This window comes from Neohortaea acidophila, assembly GCF_010093505.1.
Source record: "Neohortaea acidophila strain CBS 113389 unplaced genomic scaffold BDY17scaffold_6, whole genome shotgun sequence".
Lineage (NCBI taxonomy): Eukaryota > Fungi > Ascomycota > Dothideomycetes > Mycosphaerellales > Teratosphaeriaceae > Neohortaea > Neohortaea acidophila.
Genome location: NW_022985515.1, coordinates 871,844 through 890,771, shown reverse-complemented (window position 1 = coordinate 890,771; position 18,928 = coordinate 871,844). Strand labels below are relative to the sequence as shown.

The following is an 18,928-nucleotide window of genomic DNA, read 5'->3' as shown; positions in this document are numbered from 1 at the left end:
AATTCCGCTTGACCGTCGTCTTTCTCTCCGCCTCATACGATCATTCAAAACGGCAGAAGGTGGCCATTGAAAGAGGTCTAGTTGTGTGGATAGAGCTTGAGAACAGGGCGAGTAGACGAGAGTCGAATGAGACACAATGAGCGACCGAACTATCTAGACACGTGCACCGCTACGACCTTTCATCGGAAGTCACTGATCTGCCAGCACCACAGCAGCCGCGCAAACCAGCGATCCTCGCATCGAGCATCATCGTGCCATATCTCAGAACTTCCATCCTCCTACATCATGCAGTCTCGCGTTTAGGCGCGGCTCATGACACCCCAGGCGCGGATCTTGTTGTCCGTGTAGCCGGCGAACAGCGTCTGGCCATCGGCGCTCCAGGCCAAACTGACGCACTCGGGCTCGCGGCTCTTCTTGCCGACCTCCATGTATTCGGGCTTCAGCTCATCCACCTTGCTCTTCTTCTCCAGATCGAAAATGATGATGGAGCTGGAAGTGGCGGCGCAGAGCCAGTAGCGGTTGGGGGAGAAGACGAGGGCGTGGATCTCGTCGCCGGCGGCAAGCGAGTAGAGGTGCTTCGACTCGTTAAGATCCCACAGCATGGTGGTGCCGTCCTTGCCACCGCTGGCGCAGAGGGAGCCGTCGGGGGAGATGGTGACGGTGTTGATGTAGCCAGTGTGGCCGATGTGGTCGGTCTGGATGCGGCAGTTGGCGAGTTCCCAAACCTGTTGAACGATGAATGTCAGCGACTGCTAATGCAGGGTGTACAGCAGCAAAGAGCTGGAAGCTGAGGGCAGATCAGAGCGCCAGTGAAGGCAGGTTATGTCTCATAGCCCGAAAGGCTCTGAAGTAGCAAATACGTAATAAAACGACATCATATCACCCAACCAACTAAGCACTCGAATGAAGATGTGACATACCTTGACGTATTTGTCCCAGCCGGCGGAGACGATGACGGGGTTTTGCGGGTTGGGGCTGAATCGCACGCAGCTCACCCACTCGGTGTGGCCCTTGTCGGTGATGGTGAACTTGCAGTCACCGAGGGTGTTCCACAGCTTGATGGTGCCATCGCGGCTGCCACTGACGATCTGGCGGTTGTCGGCGGAGAAGGAGACGGAGAGGACGTCCTTGCTGTGACCGACGAAGCGACGGGTGGTCTGGCCGGTGCTCAGCTCCCACAGGCGGAGAGTCTTGTCCCAGGACGAAGACAGAGCATACGCGCCATCGGAAGAGATGACACAGTCGGAAACAATGTGGGAGTGGCCGTGGAGGGAGCGCTTGGGGTAACCGTAGGAGGTATCGTCACGGGTCAAGTTCCAGATGATGAGGGTCTTGTCACGAGAGCCGGACAGAAGCATGTTAGGGCTGGCGGACAGTCAGATTCATTGCGCTCTAATAGTGTGTCGAGGCTAGTTGGGTGAGCGTACTTCTCGAGCGACGTAGCCAAAGACGTGACCCAGCCAGTGTGGCCCTCGAGGGTGCCGCGGAGGACGAGTTGTTCAGCCATGATTGGTTGGAATGCGTGGAAGAAGGGCAAAGAGGCAGGAGATAAGTGAGTTGGGGAGTGGTGCGGGCGTGTTTTGGTGGTCGCAAGCTTGGAAAAAGTCGTGAAGTTCAGGATCCAAAAGTCTGAGACCCGTGGTGGGAGCGCCAAGATTTCACCAAGCTTAGTCATCACAACCTCCGCCGGCAGATATGAGTGCTGATGCTGCCTCGACGATTGCACGAGTGAAGCGTGGTTTGACAATTTTGCAGGTCGCAGAACACACGGACACACTCGCTGGTCTGGATGGCTAGACGGGCATATATTTTAGCGCCAGTCATAGAAGTGAACGCGTAAAGTTGAGGACATACTTATCGAAGGTTCATGCTCGAGATATCTCCACCAACGCCTCGCTAAAAGTAACACCGACCACTCGTCTTTGGGAGTGTAGACCGATTGCACGCCTCTTCTTTGAACTTCTCCCACAGTCCTTTCATCCGTCGTGCATGCCTTGTCCGCGCCCCATTGGCGGAGGACCACCTCCGAATCCATTCGTGCCTGGTGGAGGACTCATCTGTGATCCCACCTGTGACCCTGGGCGCGGGCCTCCCGGTGGACCTTGGAAGCCGCCGCTAGGAGGGAAGCCGGGGGGCATAGAGCCTGGGGGAGGGAAAGGCATGTTTTGGGGCGGAGAACCTGCTTGTCCTGGAATAGGCGGGAAGCCAGGCGGCATGCCCTGAGGCGGCATGGGAAAGCCTGGAGGAAAGCTCGGCATCCCGCGTCCGCCTGGTTGTGGGAGGGGAAAGCCCGGAGGTAGTGGTGGCATGCCTGTTTGTGCTTGTGAGTATCGCCGCTCATGCTACGAGTGGGCAATTTATGCGCTGCCACATACCTGGTGGCATGCCATGTCCACCTGGTGCCCCGGGCATGCCGGGAGGGAAGCCCGGTGGCATTCCTGGAGGGCCAGGCGGTCCACCTGCGGCTCCGCCCAACGCTGGTGGTGCACCGGGGAAGCCCCCAGGCGCATGTTGTAGCATAGGATTGTTCCCACTCTGTCCTTCTGCAGCGTATGAATTGGTGATGGAGTCGATGACGCTCTGTGCCTTTTCATGCCCGATTTGCTGGTAGTAGTCTACCACGTTGCGCAGGTGGTTCCGGCCGCTGTTGTGCGCTTTGCGGACCGACATCGAATCGTGCGTGAGGTAGACATCGCAGTAGTCGCAGAAGAATTTCGGCATGATTGCGAGTCGCTTCGATCGAGGTGTAATCGACTCCCGTTGCTGCGGCAGTAATGGTGGCCGACGTGCCGTGCGGGGAGGGTGATGGAGGACGGGGACTTGAGTTGGGTTTGGAAAATGTGAGAACGTGAAGGAAGCTCTGGTTATGCGAGGGCGCGGTTTAAGCTTTGAGCTTAAAATCAACGGGAAGTTGCTTGCTTACCTAACCAGTGCGCGTTCGCACCGATCTTCATGCCCTGGCTTTGCCTTTGGCCGCACAAATGATTCACGAATGCGGATGAATCATCGCCTGTTAAGCTGCGCGGGTCGAGCAATCTCTCAGCATGCAACTATACCAAGGCCTCGCCCAGATCTGACGCAGTTAGCCCGCGGAAACATCGCTAGCATATCGAGTCCACGTTCAAACACGAGCAGCTTCAAGGATTGCAGGCACTCTTCTAATACCACCACAATGGCGATGAATTTCGGATCGGACAACTGGGCGGGAGCCCATCCAACGATTGCACAAAGCCTGGTCACGCACGCCACCGGATACGCGAAGCCATACAGTGAATCCGAACTGGACGCCGCTGTTGTGGAGCGCTTCAAAAGCGTCTTCGAGCACGATGACCTTACGGTCTATTTTGTTGCCACCGGTACAGCAGCCAATTCTCTGGCTCTTAATTGTCTGGCCAAGCCGGGGGCTGTTGTATTTGCACACCGCGAATCCCACGTAGTCGTGGACGAGTGTGGCGCGCCAGAATATCTGTCTGGCGGGCAAGTACGGCTTGCGCAAGTGGATGGTCTCAATGGCAAGATGGATCCGGCCAAATTGCGCACCGAAGTCGCTCGCTATGCTGCCTACGACGTGCATGGAGGACGACCTGTGGCCATCAGTGTTACGAATCCCACCGAGAGCGGCACGGTCTACTCCCTCGAGGAATTGAATGAGATCAGCGCGATTGCCAAAGAATACAAACTGACACTGCACATGGACGGAGCTCGATTTGCGAATGCCCTTGCGCATCTCGCCGCCAGTCCGGCGGAGGCAACTTGGAGGCGAGGCGTGGATATTCTCTCCTTTGGAGCCACCAAGAACGGGTGCTGGTGTGGCGAGGCCGTTCTGTTCTTCAACAGCTCCCAGCAAGGCCGATCGGAAGACTTTCCCTACATCCGCAAGCGCGCTGCCCAACTCTTCTCCAAGTCGCGTTTCATCTCGGCTCAGCTGGACGCATATTTGAAAGACGAGCTCTGGCTTCAAATTGCACAGCATTCGAATAGACTGTGCAAGAGACTCGGGGAAGTGTTTGCATCGGCGGGTGTGCGACTGGTGCAGCAGCCTCAAGCCAACGAGCTGTTTGTCATTCTTAACCAAAAGCACGCTGCGCAGCTTGAGGCGAAGGAAATCGTCTTCCTGGAATGGCCGACGCCTTCCACGGTGAGCATTAAGCCAGACGAGGTGGTGTGTCGATTTGTTACAAGCTTCGCAACCACAGATGCCCAGGTCGAAGAGGTGGCAGCTGTTCTGTCTTTCCTAGGTACACCGAATGGTCATATATAGAGATAGAGCACAACCTGCAAGCATATGAGAGAGGCCTGTGTTGCGCACGTGAGACCGCGATTTAAGCTTTGAGCGTAATTGGGAGCACGCGCCAGCCGTGCGCGGAGACTGATGGCGGCTGTGAAACCTGAATACCTTACCGGAAGTGCCCGCCTGTCGCATCTTTGAGAGAGCTTCACAATCAACACAAGTCGAAGCCTGCCCCAAGCCTGTCATCGCCCTGCTCGCATCGTGGGATGGTGGACGATGGCAACCATCACGCCAACCAGCGGCGTCTGGGCAGCGATGTCTTACCAGCCTCCGCGAGGGCGCTGTAACTACAAGTTTTCCCTCGTGTTGCCAGCATGTCCCTGTCTTCGTTTCATGCTGCATCCCATCAAGGTGACCGATCGATTCTCATCCGCAGTCGACGAGGCTGGACACTGACAACAAGCGAGCAGGCGGCTACATCGTTTGAATGTGATGGATGTCAACACCACGCTTCCTTCCATTCGCTGGAGAACAAAGAGGAACAGGCCATCCTTCAGAGATGGGAGGAGGAGAGTCAACAGGAGAATCGCAAGGGTGTGCCTCAACAGTCCCTTCCCGGCGCAAGTAGGAAGCGGAAGAGGATTGCGGAGACGAGTCACCAGACCCTCGGTCTGCCTGGGATCTTCGAGATCGTCGACGACAGCGATCATAATGACGAGACGAGCAATGCGGCCGCAGGACAGCTACAACAAGAGCTGGTGGGAACGGAGCGGAAGAAAGGAGGCAAAGCTGCCAGATGAGCGCAGCCGAAGGTCAAAAGGCCACATTACTCAGTTTGACTAGTGGACATTGAATAGTCAGTCGCTGGCCGTTAGAATATTGTGCATGACGTTCAGGGGCTTCGCAAACGGCATTACACATTCATCTGTGGGCTGAGACGGCGCGGAAGCACGAAGTGCATATGCTCGGTACCATCGCCCCCGAAGCGGCAATCGAGGACATAGGAGGCATCCGAGAGCCCGTCGCACCCAAGACAAGACATCGATTTTCTCGACGATTGTGACTCTCCGAACAGCTATAACGATTCCAACTAGACCATAATGTGGCGTGCCACGCTCGTCCACTAACTGACAAGGTGAAACGGCCAAGTGAAGCGGCGCCAGTCGAGAATGAAATGATCGAGGTTGTCTGCTCTTCCACCTGATTGGCTGACGCGCCACGACAAGCCCCTGAACCGCAAATGATGAGATCCACCGCCCGCCGCCGAAGCATGTCGCCACTGCATATCGAGCCCAAACCGCCATACAAGCACTGCTCATCCTACTAAGCATCGCCGGGACAGCCGCCGGCCGTGAGAAGGTGCGTCTCGGTGGCGCCCCTCGCCGTCGATCGATGTCCTGCCATCCCTATTCCCGCGGGGATCGGCATGTACAAGTAGTCGACCACGGTAGGCACGCGCGACAGGTAGGCATTTTGTCCATTCATCCCTCCCTTACTCCTCGTTCCCTCTCCCTCTCTTCACCATGGCGTCGCTTCATTTCCGCCATGCCAGCGTGAACACGGCCTTTGAGCCGCATCTTCACACTCAGGAATCGAGCACCCCCCGAGCAAGGACCCCGTCGGGCCACGATCGTGGCCGCAGCCTGGGCTCGGCGGAAAAGGCAGACGAAGTGGTGCGGCCGCTGTTGCAGGATGCCGCCAAAGACATCTACATCACCCTGCCCTCCTCCAAGCGGCACAATGGTGTTCTGCTGACGCTACTATGGATCATGTCCTTGCTCTTGGTCTCATTGTTCACTTACCTCGCCTCCAATCGTCCGCCGTCCGTCAATCCTAATGGCACCTTTCTCACGGGATACACGACAGATTTGCGTGAGCATATCCCCAGATACCCTGCACATTGGATGATTTGACTAACAAAGCAACAGGCGAGGCCCGCTCGGCGATCCGCGTGCACAAACAGCACTTCTACGGCAGCCTGGATTTCAGGAGCCACCGTGGCTTCGTACCGGAGGGCTCTCCAAGCCTCAAGTACATGGGCGAGGGTGACGAAGTAGATGCAGCCTGGGATGAGCTGACCAAAGACCGCTACTTCCTCTTGTCCGAGGCCGAGGCGCGCGAGGCGTTCGGCAACCCACCCAACAAATACTGGAACGTGCACCACGGCGGCTACGTCGCGGGCCTCGACGCGCTGCACACTCTGCATTGCTTGAATCATCTGCGCATGAGCCTCTACCCCGACCATTACCCGCAGGACCCGAAGGACGGACGGATGCACAACGCACATTGCGTCGACCATCTGAGGCAGCTGGTCATGTGCAATGCCGATCTGACCCCCGTGCCTACTCAGTGGTTCAACGGACTGGAGAGGAATTACATCAACTCCTCGCGCGAGCACACCTGTCGCGACTTTGGCCGGGTGAGGGAATGGGCGACTGAACGGTTCAATGGGACGACGGCGGTAAAGGCAAGGAATCGGGATGGGTCTTTGAGGGCCAACTTCTACGAGCCCTGGACCCCGTAAGCATCAATTCTGGCCGAGCGAGTGGGTCATGTTCTATGGATTGGAAACCGGGCAATGTGGAAAGTTCATTTGGTTGAAGAACGAATGCGATGGGGTACTTATGTGAAAGGTCACGCTAAGAGACTTCCGCGTGGACGACTGAAACCCCACCCAGCCTCACGGGCTATTTTGGTCCCAGATACTGAGCCCGTTGAAGGCAGAGGGTAACGGACCAATGGAGAGTACGAGCGCGTCGTTACCCACGAATGCTGAGCTCCCAGATCTCAGCTGCCTCGACGTGTAACAGCAGCCCGAAGATGGTCAAGGGATGCCGGACTTGCCCGTACTCGCCCGTATTTGATCGAAGCGGGTGAGATGGAGGAGGTGCAACTGCGTCGACATCTTATATGCCCCGCAGCGTCGTCAAGAGTGGCGCAATCCCACGCGGTTTCGATGCTCGGTGGGGTGGTGGGTTGGTGTCCTGGGTATATAGCAGAGGAGCCGCTATACAAAAGATCAAAGCCAAATCCGGTGCCGAAATCCAGAGGACTTGCAGTTGAGCGAGACTCAGTCCAAGAAGCCCATTTCATCATCCATGACCCCCTTCAAGCCCCTCGCCTGCCGATGCACCCCGCTGTTGACTGGTGGCCACGCTTTGTGCCGTTTGCGCAGTGCCTCTGCATCGTCCAGCGCTTGAGCTAGATTGTTCAGTCTCCCGTAGACGACGTATTCCTGTTCCGCCAGTGCTTGAGCGAGGTCGACTTGATGGTTGTCCAGAAGCTCAGCGTTGGGAACCACGATCAAGGGCACGGAAATGCGCAAAGCGTCGAGAATGGTTCCCGAGCCTGTTGGTGGGCACGAGTCAGCCACATTCTCGGACCGGACCACAGTCATGGGTCGTTCATCATTACCAGCATGGCTAATCACCACTCCCTCGTTTGCGCCTTTGATGCCCTGGCCCTTTGCTTGTTTCATGTATTGTCCCAGGCCGTCCATATCCAGATCGAAGCCGGTGATGTTCAGTGTCGATGTGCCGGCATCCCGTGCGTGACGCAGACACGCGTCGAACAGACCGTCGCCATCTTTGCCGTATTGCACCCGCAGGTCTGTGTAGCCGTGCGACTCCAAAGCTTTGCCAAAGTCGACCGAGAGCGCGGCGCGGATCAAGCGATCAAACGATGCCGTCGCGCCAATCGTAACGAAGCAGGTCTTGGATGGTTTGCCCGACATCTCGACCCGAGTATATTTATACTGCGCGCATGGTATGTGGTGTTGTTGGAAGCAGGCAGATATGTCACGCAGGCCAAGTCTGGCTTGATTGGGAAGCTGGCCGCGGAGAATGAGTGAAGCTCGGGCCAACCCGCGGGAAAGTGAATTTCTGCCCGTCATCCCCAATCGCAGCACCTCCAACCTCCATCCATCCCTCACCGACCATGGCCTCCTCGTGTAAGCGAATATGCCTTCGTGCATCTCCGCAATGGTCGTTTCGGCCCATCCTACTGCTCCAATGGCAGCCGAACCGTCCGATCTCCACCACAACCTCCCGCCCTTATGCCCAAGGAGTCCAGCAGAATGCGAAGCAAAGCGATGCGCCCTCGAATGCGCAGCTGGACGCACTCGCAAGCCAGCCCGGCGTCAAATACACCATCACAGAAGAGCACGATGACTTGCAGGGCGCGGCGTCCGACGGTCTCACGAGTCTGGCCCACCGCGAACTCGAACAGCACAAGGAGCTGCGTGAAATGGTACGGATAGCCGCGTGGGAAATGCCGCTGCTCTCCCAGCTCGCCAAACCCTTCCACCCTCCCGAGGCCACTCAACAGCCCCTCCGATGGCGATACACCACATACCTCGGCGAGTCGCATCCCGCCGCGAGGAAAGTCGTGGTGGAGTTCAAGCCACGCTCCCTCAATCTCGACCGCCCGCAGCGCGTCAAACTCTTGAAGCTCGTGGGGCCGCGGTACAATCCCACCACAAGGACGGTGAGGATGAGCTGTGAGTCGTTCGAGACGCAGGCGCAGAACAAACGCTTCCTCGCCGACACCATCAACAAGCTCATCGCCGAGGCGCAGGATGGGACGGCGGATTCTTTCAAGGACGTTCCGTTGGACCTGCGACATCACACGCCGAAGCAACGCCATCGGTTTCCCAGAGCCTGGGGGATGACACCGCAGCGGAGAGAGGAGCTTGAGGGGAAGAGAAAGACGTTGCTTTTGGAAGAGGGCAAGAGAATTGAGCAGGATCGATTGGTCAGTGGGGCTGCGACTCTGGAGGCTAGAATGAAGCAAGATACGAGAAAGGTGGCACAGCCCGTCATGGTCTCGGCGAGGACGGGGAAGACAGAGAGGGGACAGCAGAGAGGGCGCAGATAGTGTCTGGGTTGTGCATGATATCCACCAAATCACGCTCGACTTTCCACCTCCCACCTGAGCGCTCACTCCTCCCTTCCTTATCGTTCGCGTAAGTCTCTTGATCATCCCTCATCTGCTTGATCGTACGCGTGGTCGTTGTACATCCTCCAATGCAAATTCGTCGTCTGCTGTGATTCGTCGTCGCTCTGCTGTGCCGAACCCTTCCTCGATAGAACAACACCCTTCAACACAATGCTTTTGACGGAAGAAGGGAGAGACAGAAGTAGCGCTCTCGCCATGTCTGCTGCCGAGGGCTTCCGGGTGTCTGAAGCTGTCGCGCCCAATCCATTGTCCTCCATCACAACATCTTCAAAAGAGCACGCCACATTCAATCCACCTGTGCTTGCTCCGATCGAGCTGTCACTGCTGCTGAACGCCCTGCTTTCCTGCCTCCCCCGAACGCATGATGGACATGCTGCGTTCACCGATTCCACTCCCAGATCAATCTTGTCCCAGCATCCATTCGAGAGGCCGGCTTGGGTCGTGGCTCGAATGCAGGGATCGCCGGAGATTGCCTGCTTGCCATAGCAGCCACAGAGTAGGTGGTATTGGGTTGAGATGTAGCACATCGTCGAAAACGGGTGGAGGATGGTGTTCGAAAGGCGATCGAAGACGGAGTGGATGGCCGCGCGCGACACGTGGAGGAGAGAGCGTGTACGTTCCATCTTCGGCGCTGTACGTAGCCGGCCATTTTTTATACTGGACAAACTTCTACGGCCTGGCGCTGCGTTCGTTTGTCTCTTGTTTGTATGCAGACAATGCCATTCACGACTGCATCTGCCTCACGCCAGAGATCGCGAGTGAGGGTGTGTTTGTCGGCTGTCTTCTTTGTGGCCGGGTTTGTCATCTTTGCGGCAGTCCAAACACACAAAGAACGTAGAGAAGATCTCAGAGCGACCCAGAATCCAGATCGTCACGCCAAAAAGGCTGTAAACGCTGTCTCAGCCCCGGGTACGCATCCATTCTATCCAACCTCCAAGACCACCGCAAACATCGAGCGCCTTTGCCAGTTTCCGTGCTTGCTCCTGGGAGTCGGAGTTGTTGGCTAGCATGACTGCATCATGGTTGGTGACGGCAATCTCTGAATTGGGCAACACCTGCACGTTGACGCTCCCCACTCGCCCCCCATCGTTCGTTGGGAAGGTGATGTTCAAAGTCGGGAGAAGTAGTGTAGAGAGTGCGATATTGATTGGAACCTTGTCTCGAACAGATGCGGTCTCGTGATCCGCAAGGAGGTCTTGTAGCGTGAGACCGTTTGTCTTGCGCGCATCAGTCTTCGAATGTTTGCTGCCCGTGAATGTTGCTGCGATGAGGGAACCAAGACTTGCCCATTGTCGCAAAGTCGGCAAGAGCTCGATGAGCTGGCGAGGATGGGAGAAGGGGAGCTCGTACAACTTCAGTCCGTAGTCGGGTTTTGCAGAATGTAGGGTGTACTCATGGGTGACTGTGCTCTCCACCCCGTCCCTCTGCGAGAGCACCACGTGCTCCGCGGTAGTCGTGAAGCCCAAGGCAGAAGGCGAAGGCCGGCCGTCGCGCGTAGCATCCAGGAGTAGAGCGGGGTACTGTGCCGGTATAACCAATATCTCAGGGGGTGAAGCGCCAAGAGAAGATAATACGTTCAACGCCACCTGGTAAGGCAGGACAATTGGAGGGTCGAGCTTGGCAGTGAAGCGCAGGTCGGGAAGCTTGGGCTGCCCGTCGACCGCCATAGTCGTCGCGCCTTCATTGGCGGCAAGGAAGGTCGGAGCTGGATCTTGCCACGGAATCGTGTCCATCGCATCGAAATCGGAGACTTCGAGGCTTGCGGGGAGCCAAGCATCAGATACGCGCAAAGATGGGTAAAGGCCGGCCAGCGATGGTTCGGCTTCGATGCGGAGGGCGAAGATATCAGCGTTCGAAGACCCATCTTTCCAGCCCATCCTCCTCCCCTGATGCCAGTACTGTATTTCCAGTCCAATCTTGCCGCGTTCATGCATCACAGGCTTGCCACTCTTCTGACACGCAACCTCGGCCGCAATGTCGTCGGCGTTAGAAGATGTTCCGTCAGGATTAGAGGCTTTCAGCTTCTGAACTTCGTGCTCGTACAGTCTTCGCAGGCTGGAATAGATCCCGGTGATTGCTTCGAAACAATTGACGCCGCCCACACTCAGCCTGTCTAGTCTCGCCAGACGCTCGAGGTTTATCGCGAAGCGGTCAAGGCGGGCCTCAAGTGGAAGACCATCAGGGACCTGCAGATCTTCCCAAAGCACCTCAGCCGCACGAGACTGTTGGTCTGTAAGCGCCGGCACTTCGGTGCCGAATTCTACAGAAACGCTCTGGGGCACATGGTTCCTCAGGTTGAGATCGATGGCGATGTGTGCCCCAGCGGTTGAGAAAGGCCGATTTCCCACCCTTCGTTCCTTTTCTTCCAAAGTAAGCTTTTCGGCGTCGATGTCGCTCTGGAATCCCACTCTGCGAGCGAGTCGAGCAATACCCTCCTCACTCACCCTGCCCTTGGGCCGGCCGATGGTCTGGAGCACCTTGCGCATCTTCGCGCGGCGCTCATCATCCTCGTTCCGTCTCCCGCCACTAGGGTAGAGTCCGAGGTCGCTCAGCGTTGGCATCATCCCCACACCGCCGACACGCGGCGTGGACATGTTCAACCCGGCCGGTGTGTGGCCTTCCAGCCCTCCGGGAGTGTTGAAGCTCAACATGGCAGCGGTTGGTGAAGAAGTGAATCCACTGGAGCTCAAATTATGCACCATCGGGGTACCTGCTAGGGTCTTGCTGCCAGTGGAGCCGGTGGTTGGGTGGTTGACGGGTGTCTTGCTCCCTGCTTGGCGGTTCTGGGCTACCGGAGATGATGCATGGTGAAGGTGGGACGGGGTGGAAACGCTTCCCGATGGACGCTTGGATGGTTGCGGCGGAGTTGGGGTGGCCATGTCGGTCCAGTTGGAATGGGGAAGCGGAATAGGTGTGGCATAGACGGAGAGACACGCGGTCTACAGTGACTGCGCGCGCTATCTTACCTTGACAGCCTGCTGAAAGATGTCCGAACATGGAAGGACACTGAAGTATGCGCGTGTGCACGTGCAGGGGAAATGACTAAGTGTTTATGTCATCACATCACGTGCTTTCAAGGCATGTCTCTTGAAAGGCTCTCAACAAAGCGTGCCCATATTCTCTTACTGATGACACAGGAATATGACAGAGACTCGGAGGACAGACAGGTTCGAGACGGCATGGATGGCGTTGTATGCACGTCTAATGACAGCACGATTGAACACGCAAAGGAGTAACAAAATCGCGCACGCACGTACCCAGCCAAAAGTCGCGCACCTGCGTAGATCCTCTGGTGGCATTCCATCCAATGCGACACAGCCGTAAAAGCGTCTCACCTTGTCACCGGAGAAACGATTGTATTAAGTAACGCCAAGTCCACGGCCAACGTTCCGCTCCTGTCGTGGAGGAGGTCTCATGCAGGTAGGTGTGACGATCACGTAGCGAGGCTCCGCTCCTGCCATGCTGGTCATTGCAAGGCTCGCGCGCGAGACACATACTACAAGAATCTCCTTTCTCCATCCCCCTCTCTTCTCTTGACCCGGCAACGACACACGGACGACGCCATGGTTGGAGTACGCCGTCGTTCTACCACACGGCCGCCTGTCGGCATCAAAATACACGTCGATCGGAACACGTTCAGCGCTGGAGACACCATTCAGGGAACTCTCGACATCACCACCACTACCGATTTTACCTTTACCGATCTTGACATATTCTTTCTCGGCACCAGTCGGTCGATAGTCGAGCGTTTTACACCCACGGCGAGATCCGGTGGGCGAGAGGAGGCCTTCCATGTCTTCCTGAGTCTCGCACAGCCTAATCTGAAGATATACTACCCGCCGCATCACCTCCTGAAAGCCGGCCAGACCTACACTTTTCCCTTCCTCTTCGGTGTCCCGGACAGACTGCTACCACGTGCCTGCAAGCACGCCGTCGTCAACGATGCAGTGCGAGACGCTCATCTCCAGCTTCCTCCCTCCTTTGGCGACAACGACCTCATGCGCAAACTAGACCTTCCCGACGATCTGTCGTCGGGCAACGTCTCCATCAGATACGGAGTGTATGCTCGGCTATCGCGTTCCGAAACCTTTGAGGACGACGAGAGGGAAACGGTGGTTCTCGCAACAAATGCGCGAAGACTGCGAATCATCCCAGCTCCTCAGACACCGTCGACGATGTCTCAACAACCAGATCAGCCTCCCGTTCGAATCGAGAGGACCATTCGAAACAAGGGCCTCATCAAATCCGGGGCTCTGATCATCGAAACAGAACGACCACAGACGGTCTACATCGCGTCATCTCCTGCTCAGCGCAAAGACAGTATCTCCACCACGATCAAAGTAGCACTGCGCTTCGATCCGATCCACGATGGACACTCCCCTCCGCGATTAGGACGACTGGTGACGTTGCTCCAAACCTCCACCTTCTTCGGAACCAACAAAAGGGACGGTTTTCCGACGCGGCAAAGTGTCAAAGAGGATATGGCGCAAGCAGTGCATACCCATCACCACGTCCTCTCGCGACGCAACGTGGCCAGTGTGCAGTGGACAAAAGTGCGCGATCAACAAGGCGAAACGGCAGAGAGTTCTCAAGAGCACGCGACACTGGGGCCGAGCAAGACGTACAAAGGGGGGGTCTACTACGTTGCAGAGGTTGTTGTGCCGTTGAGCCTGCCCGGAAACGTGACGTTTGTACCTACGTTCCACTCGTGCCTCATGAGCAGAGTCTACAGCCTCGAGTTATGCCTGGGCGTGCAGGATGGGAACATGCTGAGTCGAGCGATCCGTCTACAGACGGCGCTGGAGCTGTCGACCGACGCACAATCCGACTCGCCAGCCTACGACGCTCGACAACGGCAAGACAGCGGGTTCAGCAGTGTGGATGACGACAACGACTTTGCAAGGCTACTCTCCCGCTCCGTCGATGGGCAACGACACGGTAGTGTGCTGGGATACGGGCATTGGGGGCTGCGGGTGGAAGAGCTGCCTGCATACACGCGATGATGGCGTGTCGCGGACAGGTGGGCGACATGTGCAACATCGCTTTACGGAACCACCACATGCGCACGCATCATGCCGGCATACTCCTCTCCGGACTGATTTCCGCCTTCACGTATGGCGAAAATGCCGCAGGGCGGAGGGGAAACCGACGCCAATCGCTGCCACCGTATCGGTCATATCCCGCGGCCAGCGACCAAAAATCGCGCAGCGCATATGATGAGAACAGGCTGAGCAAGCGGAACAAGCTTTCACCCCATTAATCAAATCACCCGCCCTAGGCCAGGGATACGAAGGGCCAGGTAGAAAGGAGGGAGGAAAAGTGGGCGGGAGAGGAGGATTCGGGTTCACCAATAGGCAAAAGGCGCGGGCAAGCCAGCGTCTCAGCAGGCGTTGGCTCCATAGCGGTGTGCATGAGGCATTTTCAGCATTGGACGTTGGCGAAACGAAGATTTTCGCTAGGACTGAAAGGCAACGCGAGCGATCTGACGTCGTCGCGCTAGTACCGAGCCGTGTGCCTTGACACATGGAAATCAGAAGCTCGGCTCCGCTGCTGATGCGGGAAATGATTGTCCTTCGCTGCAAATTTGCTGGTCCCTTGCCATCCCACAGCCGTGTGCATGCGTGTCCGCACAGCCTTCTTGGGTATCGCGCAGTTGCCCCCCCCGTTGCAACGTTGAGAGCGATCCCAAAGACTGGACCTTGCAGCGCATGCCGTGCACGCGCATGAGCCTTCCAGACGTGGATCCACGTGGAGGAAAAAATGTGGTGCTCTTGCTTTTCCTGCTAGATACATAATATCCCGGCGGGCCACGTCCGTTGTGTTGCCTTTCGCCTCGTCTTGTGCGTCTCCTCTGCTCTCAATCGTTCCCGTGTAGTCGCCTCACCACCACAATGTCGGACACGGATTCGAAAGAGAAAGGGTTCGACGCTGCCGAATACCTCGAAGCACAGCCAACCGTTGCTGTGCGCACACAAATTGCCTGGGACGATGATGCGGAACAACAGCGTGGTCGTCGATTCTCCCAATCCAGCCGGCCGGACCTTGCTCGCTCGACGAGTCGCGATTCGATAAGCAGCGTGCGTAGTCGCACTCGCAATGCGAACGCCGGAATCCCCATCGAATTCCGCACGCTCTCCTTCAACGTCTCCCAATCGCGCTCGCAGGCCCGCGGCGATTATGATTATCCCACCAAGAAACCGGTCGCGTTGTCGTCGACGTGGTGGAAGAGGAAGTCCAAGGATGCCGTTCACCCCCACGACAGCGGCAAAGACAACCGGGTCGAAACGTTCTCCAAGGCCGACGAGCACGTCGTCGCCATCGATCAACTCTACCAACGACTGCGAGTGTCCCCGACGCAGGGCTTGAGCAAAGAGGGAGCGGCGAAAAGACTGCGCGACGATGGCCCCAACGTGTTGCCTCAGCGTCGCAAGAACTACATCAAGACCCTGCTGCGATATGTCTTTGGCGGCTTCTGCTCCATCCTGTGGGTCGGCGTGATCATCTTCTTCATCTGCTGGAGGCCCTTGGGTGATCCCGATCCCGCTCCCTACAATCTCGGTCTCGCCGTCCTCGTCATCATCGTCATCGTCCTCCAGGCCTGTTTCTCTGCGTTCCAGGATTGGTCGACGGCCAAGACCATGAACTCCATCCTCGACATGCTCCCATCTGATGCACACGTGCTGCGCGACGGCGAGTGGACGACCGTCCGCACCCACGACGTCGTCTGCGGCGACATCGTACGCATCAAGATTGGAGACAAGGTGCCCGCCGATCTCCGCCTCGTCGAGACTTCTGGTGATATCCGTTTCGACCGCTCCGCCATGACTGGCGAGTCGGAAGAGGTCGAGGGCTCGATCGAGACCACCGACGACACCTTCTTGGAGAGCCGAAACATCGCACTGATGGGCACCATCGTCACCAACGGTAGCGGAATGGGCGTCGTTGTGCTCACTGGAGCTCGCAGTGTCATGGGTGGAATCGCCAAAGCGACGGCGTCGGTCAAAGACAAGCCGACTTCCATCCAGCAGGAAATCACGCGCTTTGTGATCATCATCGTTGGCTTGACCGCTTGCCTTGCCGCTCTGATCCTCTTCACCTGGCTCGGCTGGGTGCGCAAGTCATACCCGGGCTACATGAATGTCGTCGACATGCTGGACGATGTGATGGGCTGTGTCGTCGCTTTCATTCCCGAGGGCATGCCCGTCGCAGTCGCCTTGACTCTCATGATGATTGCCCGACGCATGAAGGCTGCCGACGTTCTGCCTAAGAGCCTGGGCACGGTCGAGATGTTGGGATGCGTCAACGTCATCTGCTCCGACAAGACGGGTACCTTGACCGAGAACAAGATGACGGTCACATCCGTCGGATTCTTGGACGAGTCGATCAGCGCGGCCGAGGCCACGACTCGGATCCAGGACGGCAACAAGGTCGACGCCCTCACGAAACTGCATCGTGCAGCACGTCTCTGTGTCGATGCCTCCTTCGATCCTCTGAGCATGGACCTGCCAATCCCCGAACGTTTGACGCAAGGCAACGCCACTGATGGCGCGGTACTGCGATTTTCCGAAGCGGCCATCCCGAACTCGGGTGTGCAGGAGACTTATCGACAAGTCGCCCAGCTTCCATTCAACTCCAAGAACAAATACATGCTGACCCTTCACGATGATGACGACGGAAACGACGAGAAACAACAAGAAAAGAAGACATTCCTGGCCTTGGTCAAGGGTGCACCGGATGTGCTCTTGCCAAAGTGTTCGTCGTACTTCTCCTACCACCAAAACAAAGTCCTCCCACTTGACCAAGAGGCACGTGGAATGCTGTCTGCGGTCCAGACAAAGCTTTCGTCCAACGCTGAACGAGTCATTCTCTTGACGGAGCGCCGATACGCACCACAGGCCGCCCTGGGAACGAACGATCTGACCCGCGAGCTGGGCGAGAACTGCTTCTCCGACCTCACGATCATTGGAGTGCTGGGCATCTTTGATCCGCCTCGTCCGGAATCCGCTGCCACGGTGGCGACCTGCCGGAGGGCCGGCATTCGATTCTACATGATGACCGGAGACTACGGATTGACTGGCGCTGCCATCGCTCGACAGATCGGAATCTTCACTGGCGAGCGCGCCCCAGATACTTTTGCAACACTTCAAGAACGACGTTCGCCGGCCACCTCGCCGACCAAGGATATCGAGCCTGATTTCTCGTATCACTCTCTGCTGTTGGAGGGTGCGCAGATCGGCATGCTGATCGACGAGGACTGGGACATTGTGTGCGAGTACGAAGAGATTGTGTTTGGCCGGTGTTCGCCGGAGCACAAGATGCGCATCATCCAGGAATTGCAGAAGCGAGGGAAAGCGACGGCGGTCACTGGTGACGGTGTCAACGACGCGCCCGCCCTCAAAGCTGCGGACGTTGGTATCGCTCTCGCGAGTGGCAGCGATGTTGCCCTCGAAGCGGCAGACCTCGTTCTACTGGGCAAGTTCGACTCCATCATCGAGGGTATCCGCTTGGGCCGCCTGGTGTTCCAGAACTTGCAAAAGGTCATCAGCTACCTCTTGCCTGCCGGCTCGTGGTCCGAAATCTGGCCGGTGATTATGAACGTCTTTGTCGGCGTTCCCCTTCCGCTCTCTTCGTACCTGATGATCATGTGAGTATCAAGATTCAACTTTTCCCATGCTGTGTATGTTCATGCTGACCTTGCCATCACAGCATTTGTGTGTTTACCGATCTGTTCATGTCCATGGCCTTGATCATGGAAAAGGAGGAATTCGACCTGATGAGCCTGCCGCCGCGCAACCACCGCAAAGACCATCTGATCAATCTGAAGATCTACGCGCAATCCTACCTCTTCATCGGCGTGATGGAGACGATTTGTGCGCACGCCATGTTCTTCCTCTACTACTGGCGCCATGCGGGCATTCCGGCGTCCGCGCTGTTCCTCGCTTTCAACAAGTACTCTGCCGGGTTCTACGGCTACACGGAAGCAGAGCTGGAGCACTTCAACATTGTCGGACAAAGCGTGTACTTCATCACGCTCGTGATCCTGCAGTGGGGCAACGTGCTGTCCATCCGCAACAAGCGCCTGTCGATTATCCAGGCGGATCCGATCCGCAAGGGGCGTCGCAACCCGTGGTTGGTGCCGGCAGCGCTGGTGGCTCTGGTGATTGCCATCTTCGTGACGGAGGAGCCGGGCTTGAAGAAGCTCTTTGGCACGGGCAGCGCGCCGTTGGAGTTCTACTTTATTCCCATTCCCTTGGCGTTGGGCATTTTGGTGATGGATGAGTTGCGCAAGGTGCTGGTGCGGTGTTGGCCGAGCGGGCCGATTGCCAGGATTGCGTGGTGAGGAGTGTTTTTGTTAGTGGATCGTACATGTAGAATTGCCTACATATGATTGCAAACGTCTGTACGAGCAGATGATCTTGGCCTTCTCACCTCTGCTTGTCAACAGCGCATCTGCACGGAGTGAGAGCAGACCCGCCAGCAGCCTCAGGCATGACAGGCACCAATTCGGCAGTAAGGCAGACACAAATAGAAAGATGCTTGCCAAGAAGGTGACCAAAGGAAACCAGTGAGCCTGCGCGGCGATTGGTTGACTGCATCCTTATCAAGGTTTCGGCTGGCCCCGGCATGCGGGTGCCCGGCGAGCCACCCGTCTGGTGTGGCGCATGCGACGGCCATACCCAGAAGGGTCTTTGGGTCCGGCTGCGGAGATTGAGGGCGAGATGGGCATGCTGCATGACACAC

General features: G+C 57.1%; 10 protein-coding genes across 10 annotated transcripts; 6 read left to right on the top strand and 4 right to left on the bottom strand.

Moving 5' to 3' along the window:
* Positions 1 to 52: 52 nt before the first annotated feature.
* BDY17DRAFT_163559 (WD40-repeat-containing domain protein) lies at positions 53 to 1,856 on the bottom strand. Its single transcript, XM_033729742.1, has 4 exons — positions 1,855 to 1,856; positions 1,428 to 1,793; positions 921 to 1,365; positions 53 to 725 (listed from the first exon to the last, which is right to left on the bottom strand). The coding sequence occupies exons 2-4, from the start codon at positions 1,673 to 1,675 to the stop codon at positions 300 to 302; spliced, it is 1,119 nt and encodes a 372-aa protein (XP_033589209.1). The 5' UTR covers positions 1,676 to 1,793; positions 1,855 to 1,856; the 3' UTR covers positions 53 to 299.
* Positions 1,857 to 1,976: 120 nt separating this feature from the next.
* Positions 1,977 to 2,721, bottom strand: BDY17DRAFT_317248 (U1 zinc finger-domain-containing protein; the record flags this gene model as incomplete). The annotated part of the gene is made up of 3 exons (XM_033736077.1): positions 1,977 to 2,041; positions 2,102 to 2,311; positions 2,376 to 2,721. The coding sequence occupies 3 exons, from the start codon at positions 2,719 to 2,721 to the stop codon at positions 1,977 to 1,979; spliced, it is 621 nt and encodes a 206-aa protein (XP_033589208.1).
* A 202-nt stretch (positions 2,722 to 2,923) lies between these two features.
* Positions 2,924 to 4,351, top strand: BDY17DRAFT_298879 (threonine aldolase). Its single transcript, XM_033733815.1, has one exon. The coding sequence runs from the start codon at positions 2,993 to 2,995 to the stop codon at positions 4,259 to 4,261; it is 1,269 nt and encodes a 422-aa protein (XP_033589207.1). The 5' UTR covers positions 2,924 to 2,992; the 3' UTR covers positions 4,262 to 4,351.
* BDY17DRAFT_298878 (uncharacterized protein) lies at positions 4,352 to 5,399 on the top strand. Its single transcript, XM_033733814.1, has 2 exons — positions 4,352 to 4,642; positions 4,702 to 5,399. Exons 1-2 carry the CDS (start codon positions 4,508 to 4,510, stop codon positions 5,029 to 5,031), a joined length of 465 nt encoding a protein of 154 aa, XP_033589206.1. The 5' UTR covers positions 4,352 to 4,507; the 3' UTR covers positions 5,032 to 5,399.
* Positions 5,400 to 5,754: 355 nt separating this feature from the next.
* Positions 5,755 to 6,755, top strand: BDY17DRAFT_324904 (uncharacterized protein; the record flags this gene model as incomplete). Its single annotated transcript, XM_033737278.1, has 2 exons — positions 5,755 to 6,103; positions 6,160 to 6,755. 2 exons carry the CDS (start codon positions 5,755 to 5,757, stop codon positions 6,753 to 6,755), a joined length of 945 nt encoding a protein of 314 aa, XP_033589205.1.
* Positions 6,756 to 7,301: 546 nt separating this feature from the next.
* On the bottom strand, positions 7,302 to 7,964 carry BDY17DRAFT_251180 (glycosyl transferase; the record flags this gene model as incomplete). The annotated part of the gene is made up of 2 exons (XM_033731149.1): positions 7,302 to 7,579; positions 7,646 to 7,964. 2 exons carry the CDS (start codon positions 7,962 to 7,964, stop codon positions 7,302 to 7,304), a joined length of 597 nt encoding a protein of 198 aa, XP_033589204.1.
* A 461-nt stretch (positions 7,965 to 8,425) lies between these two features.
* BDY17DRAFT_232263 (mitochondrial ribosomal subunit protein-domain-containing protein) lies at positions 8,426 to 9,007 on the top strand (the record flags this gene model as incomplete). The annotated part of the gene is made up of 1 exon (XM_033730233.1): positions 8,426 to 9,007. A coding segment is annotated over one exon (582 nt), but the record flags the coding sequence as incomplete, so codon positions are not given.
* Positions 9,008 to 10,086: 1,079 nt separating this feature from the next.
* Positions 10,087 to 12,066, bottom strand: BDY17DRAFT_311079 (mediator of RNA polymerase II transcription subunit 1-domain-containing protein; the record flags this gene model as incomplete). Its single annotated transcript, XM_033735498.1, has 1 exon — positions 10,087 to 12,066. The coding sequence occupies one exon, from the start codon at positions 12,064 to 12,066 to the stop codon at positions 10,087 to 10,089; it is 1,980 nt and encodes a 659-aa protein (XP_033589202.1).
* A 554-nt stretch (positions 12,067 to 12,620) lies between these two features.
* Positions 12,621 to 14,242, top strand: BDY17DRAFT_163183 (uncharacterized protein). Its single transcript, XM_033729739.1, has one exon. It carries the CDS (start codon positions 12,751 to 12,753, stop codon positions 14,188 to 14,190), a length of 1,440 nt encoding a protein of 479 aa, XP_033589201.1. The 5' UTR covers positions 12,621 to 12,750; the 3' UTR covers positions 14,191 to 14,242.
* Positions 14,243 to 15,078: 836 nt separating this feature from the next.
* Positions 15,079 to 18,772, top strand: BDY17DRAFT_335137 (uncharacterized protein; the record flags this gene model as incomplete). Its single annotated transcript, XM_033737923.1, has 3 exons — positions 15,079 to 15,392; positions 15,450 to 17,831; positions 17,894 to 18,772. 3 exons carry the CDS (start codon positions 15,079 to 15,081, stop codon positions 18,525 to 18,527), a joined length of 3,330 nt encoding a protein of 1,109 aa, XP_033589200.1. The 3' UTR covers positions 18,528 to 18,772.
* Positions 18,773 to 18,928: the final 156 nt, after the last annotated feature.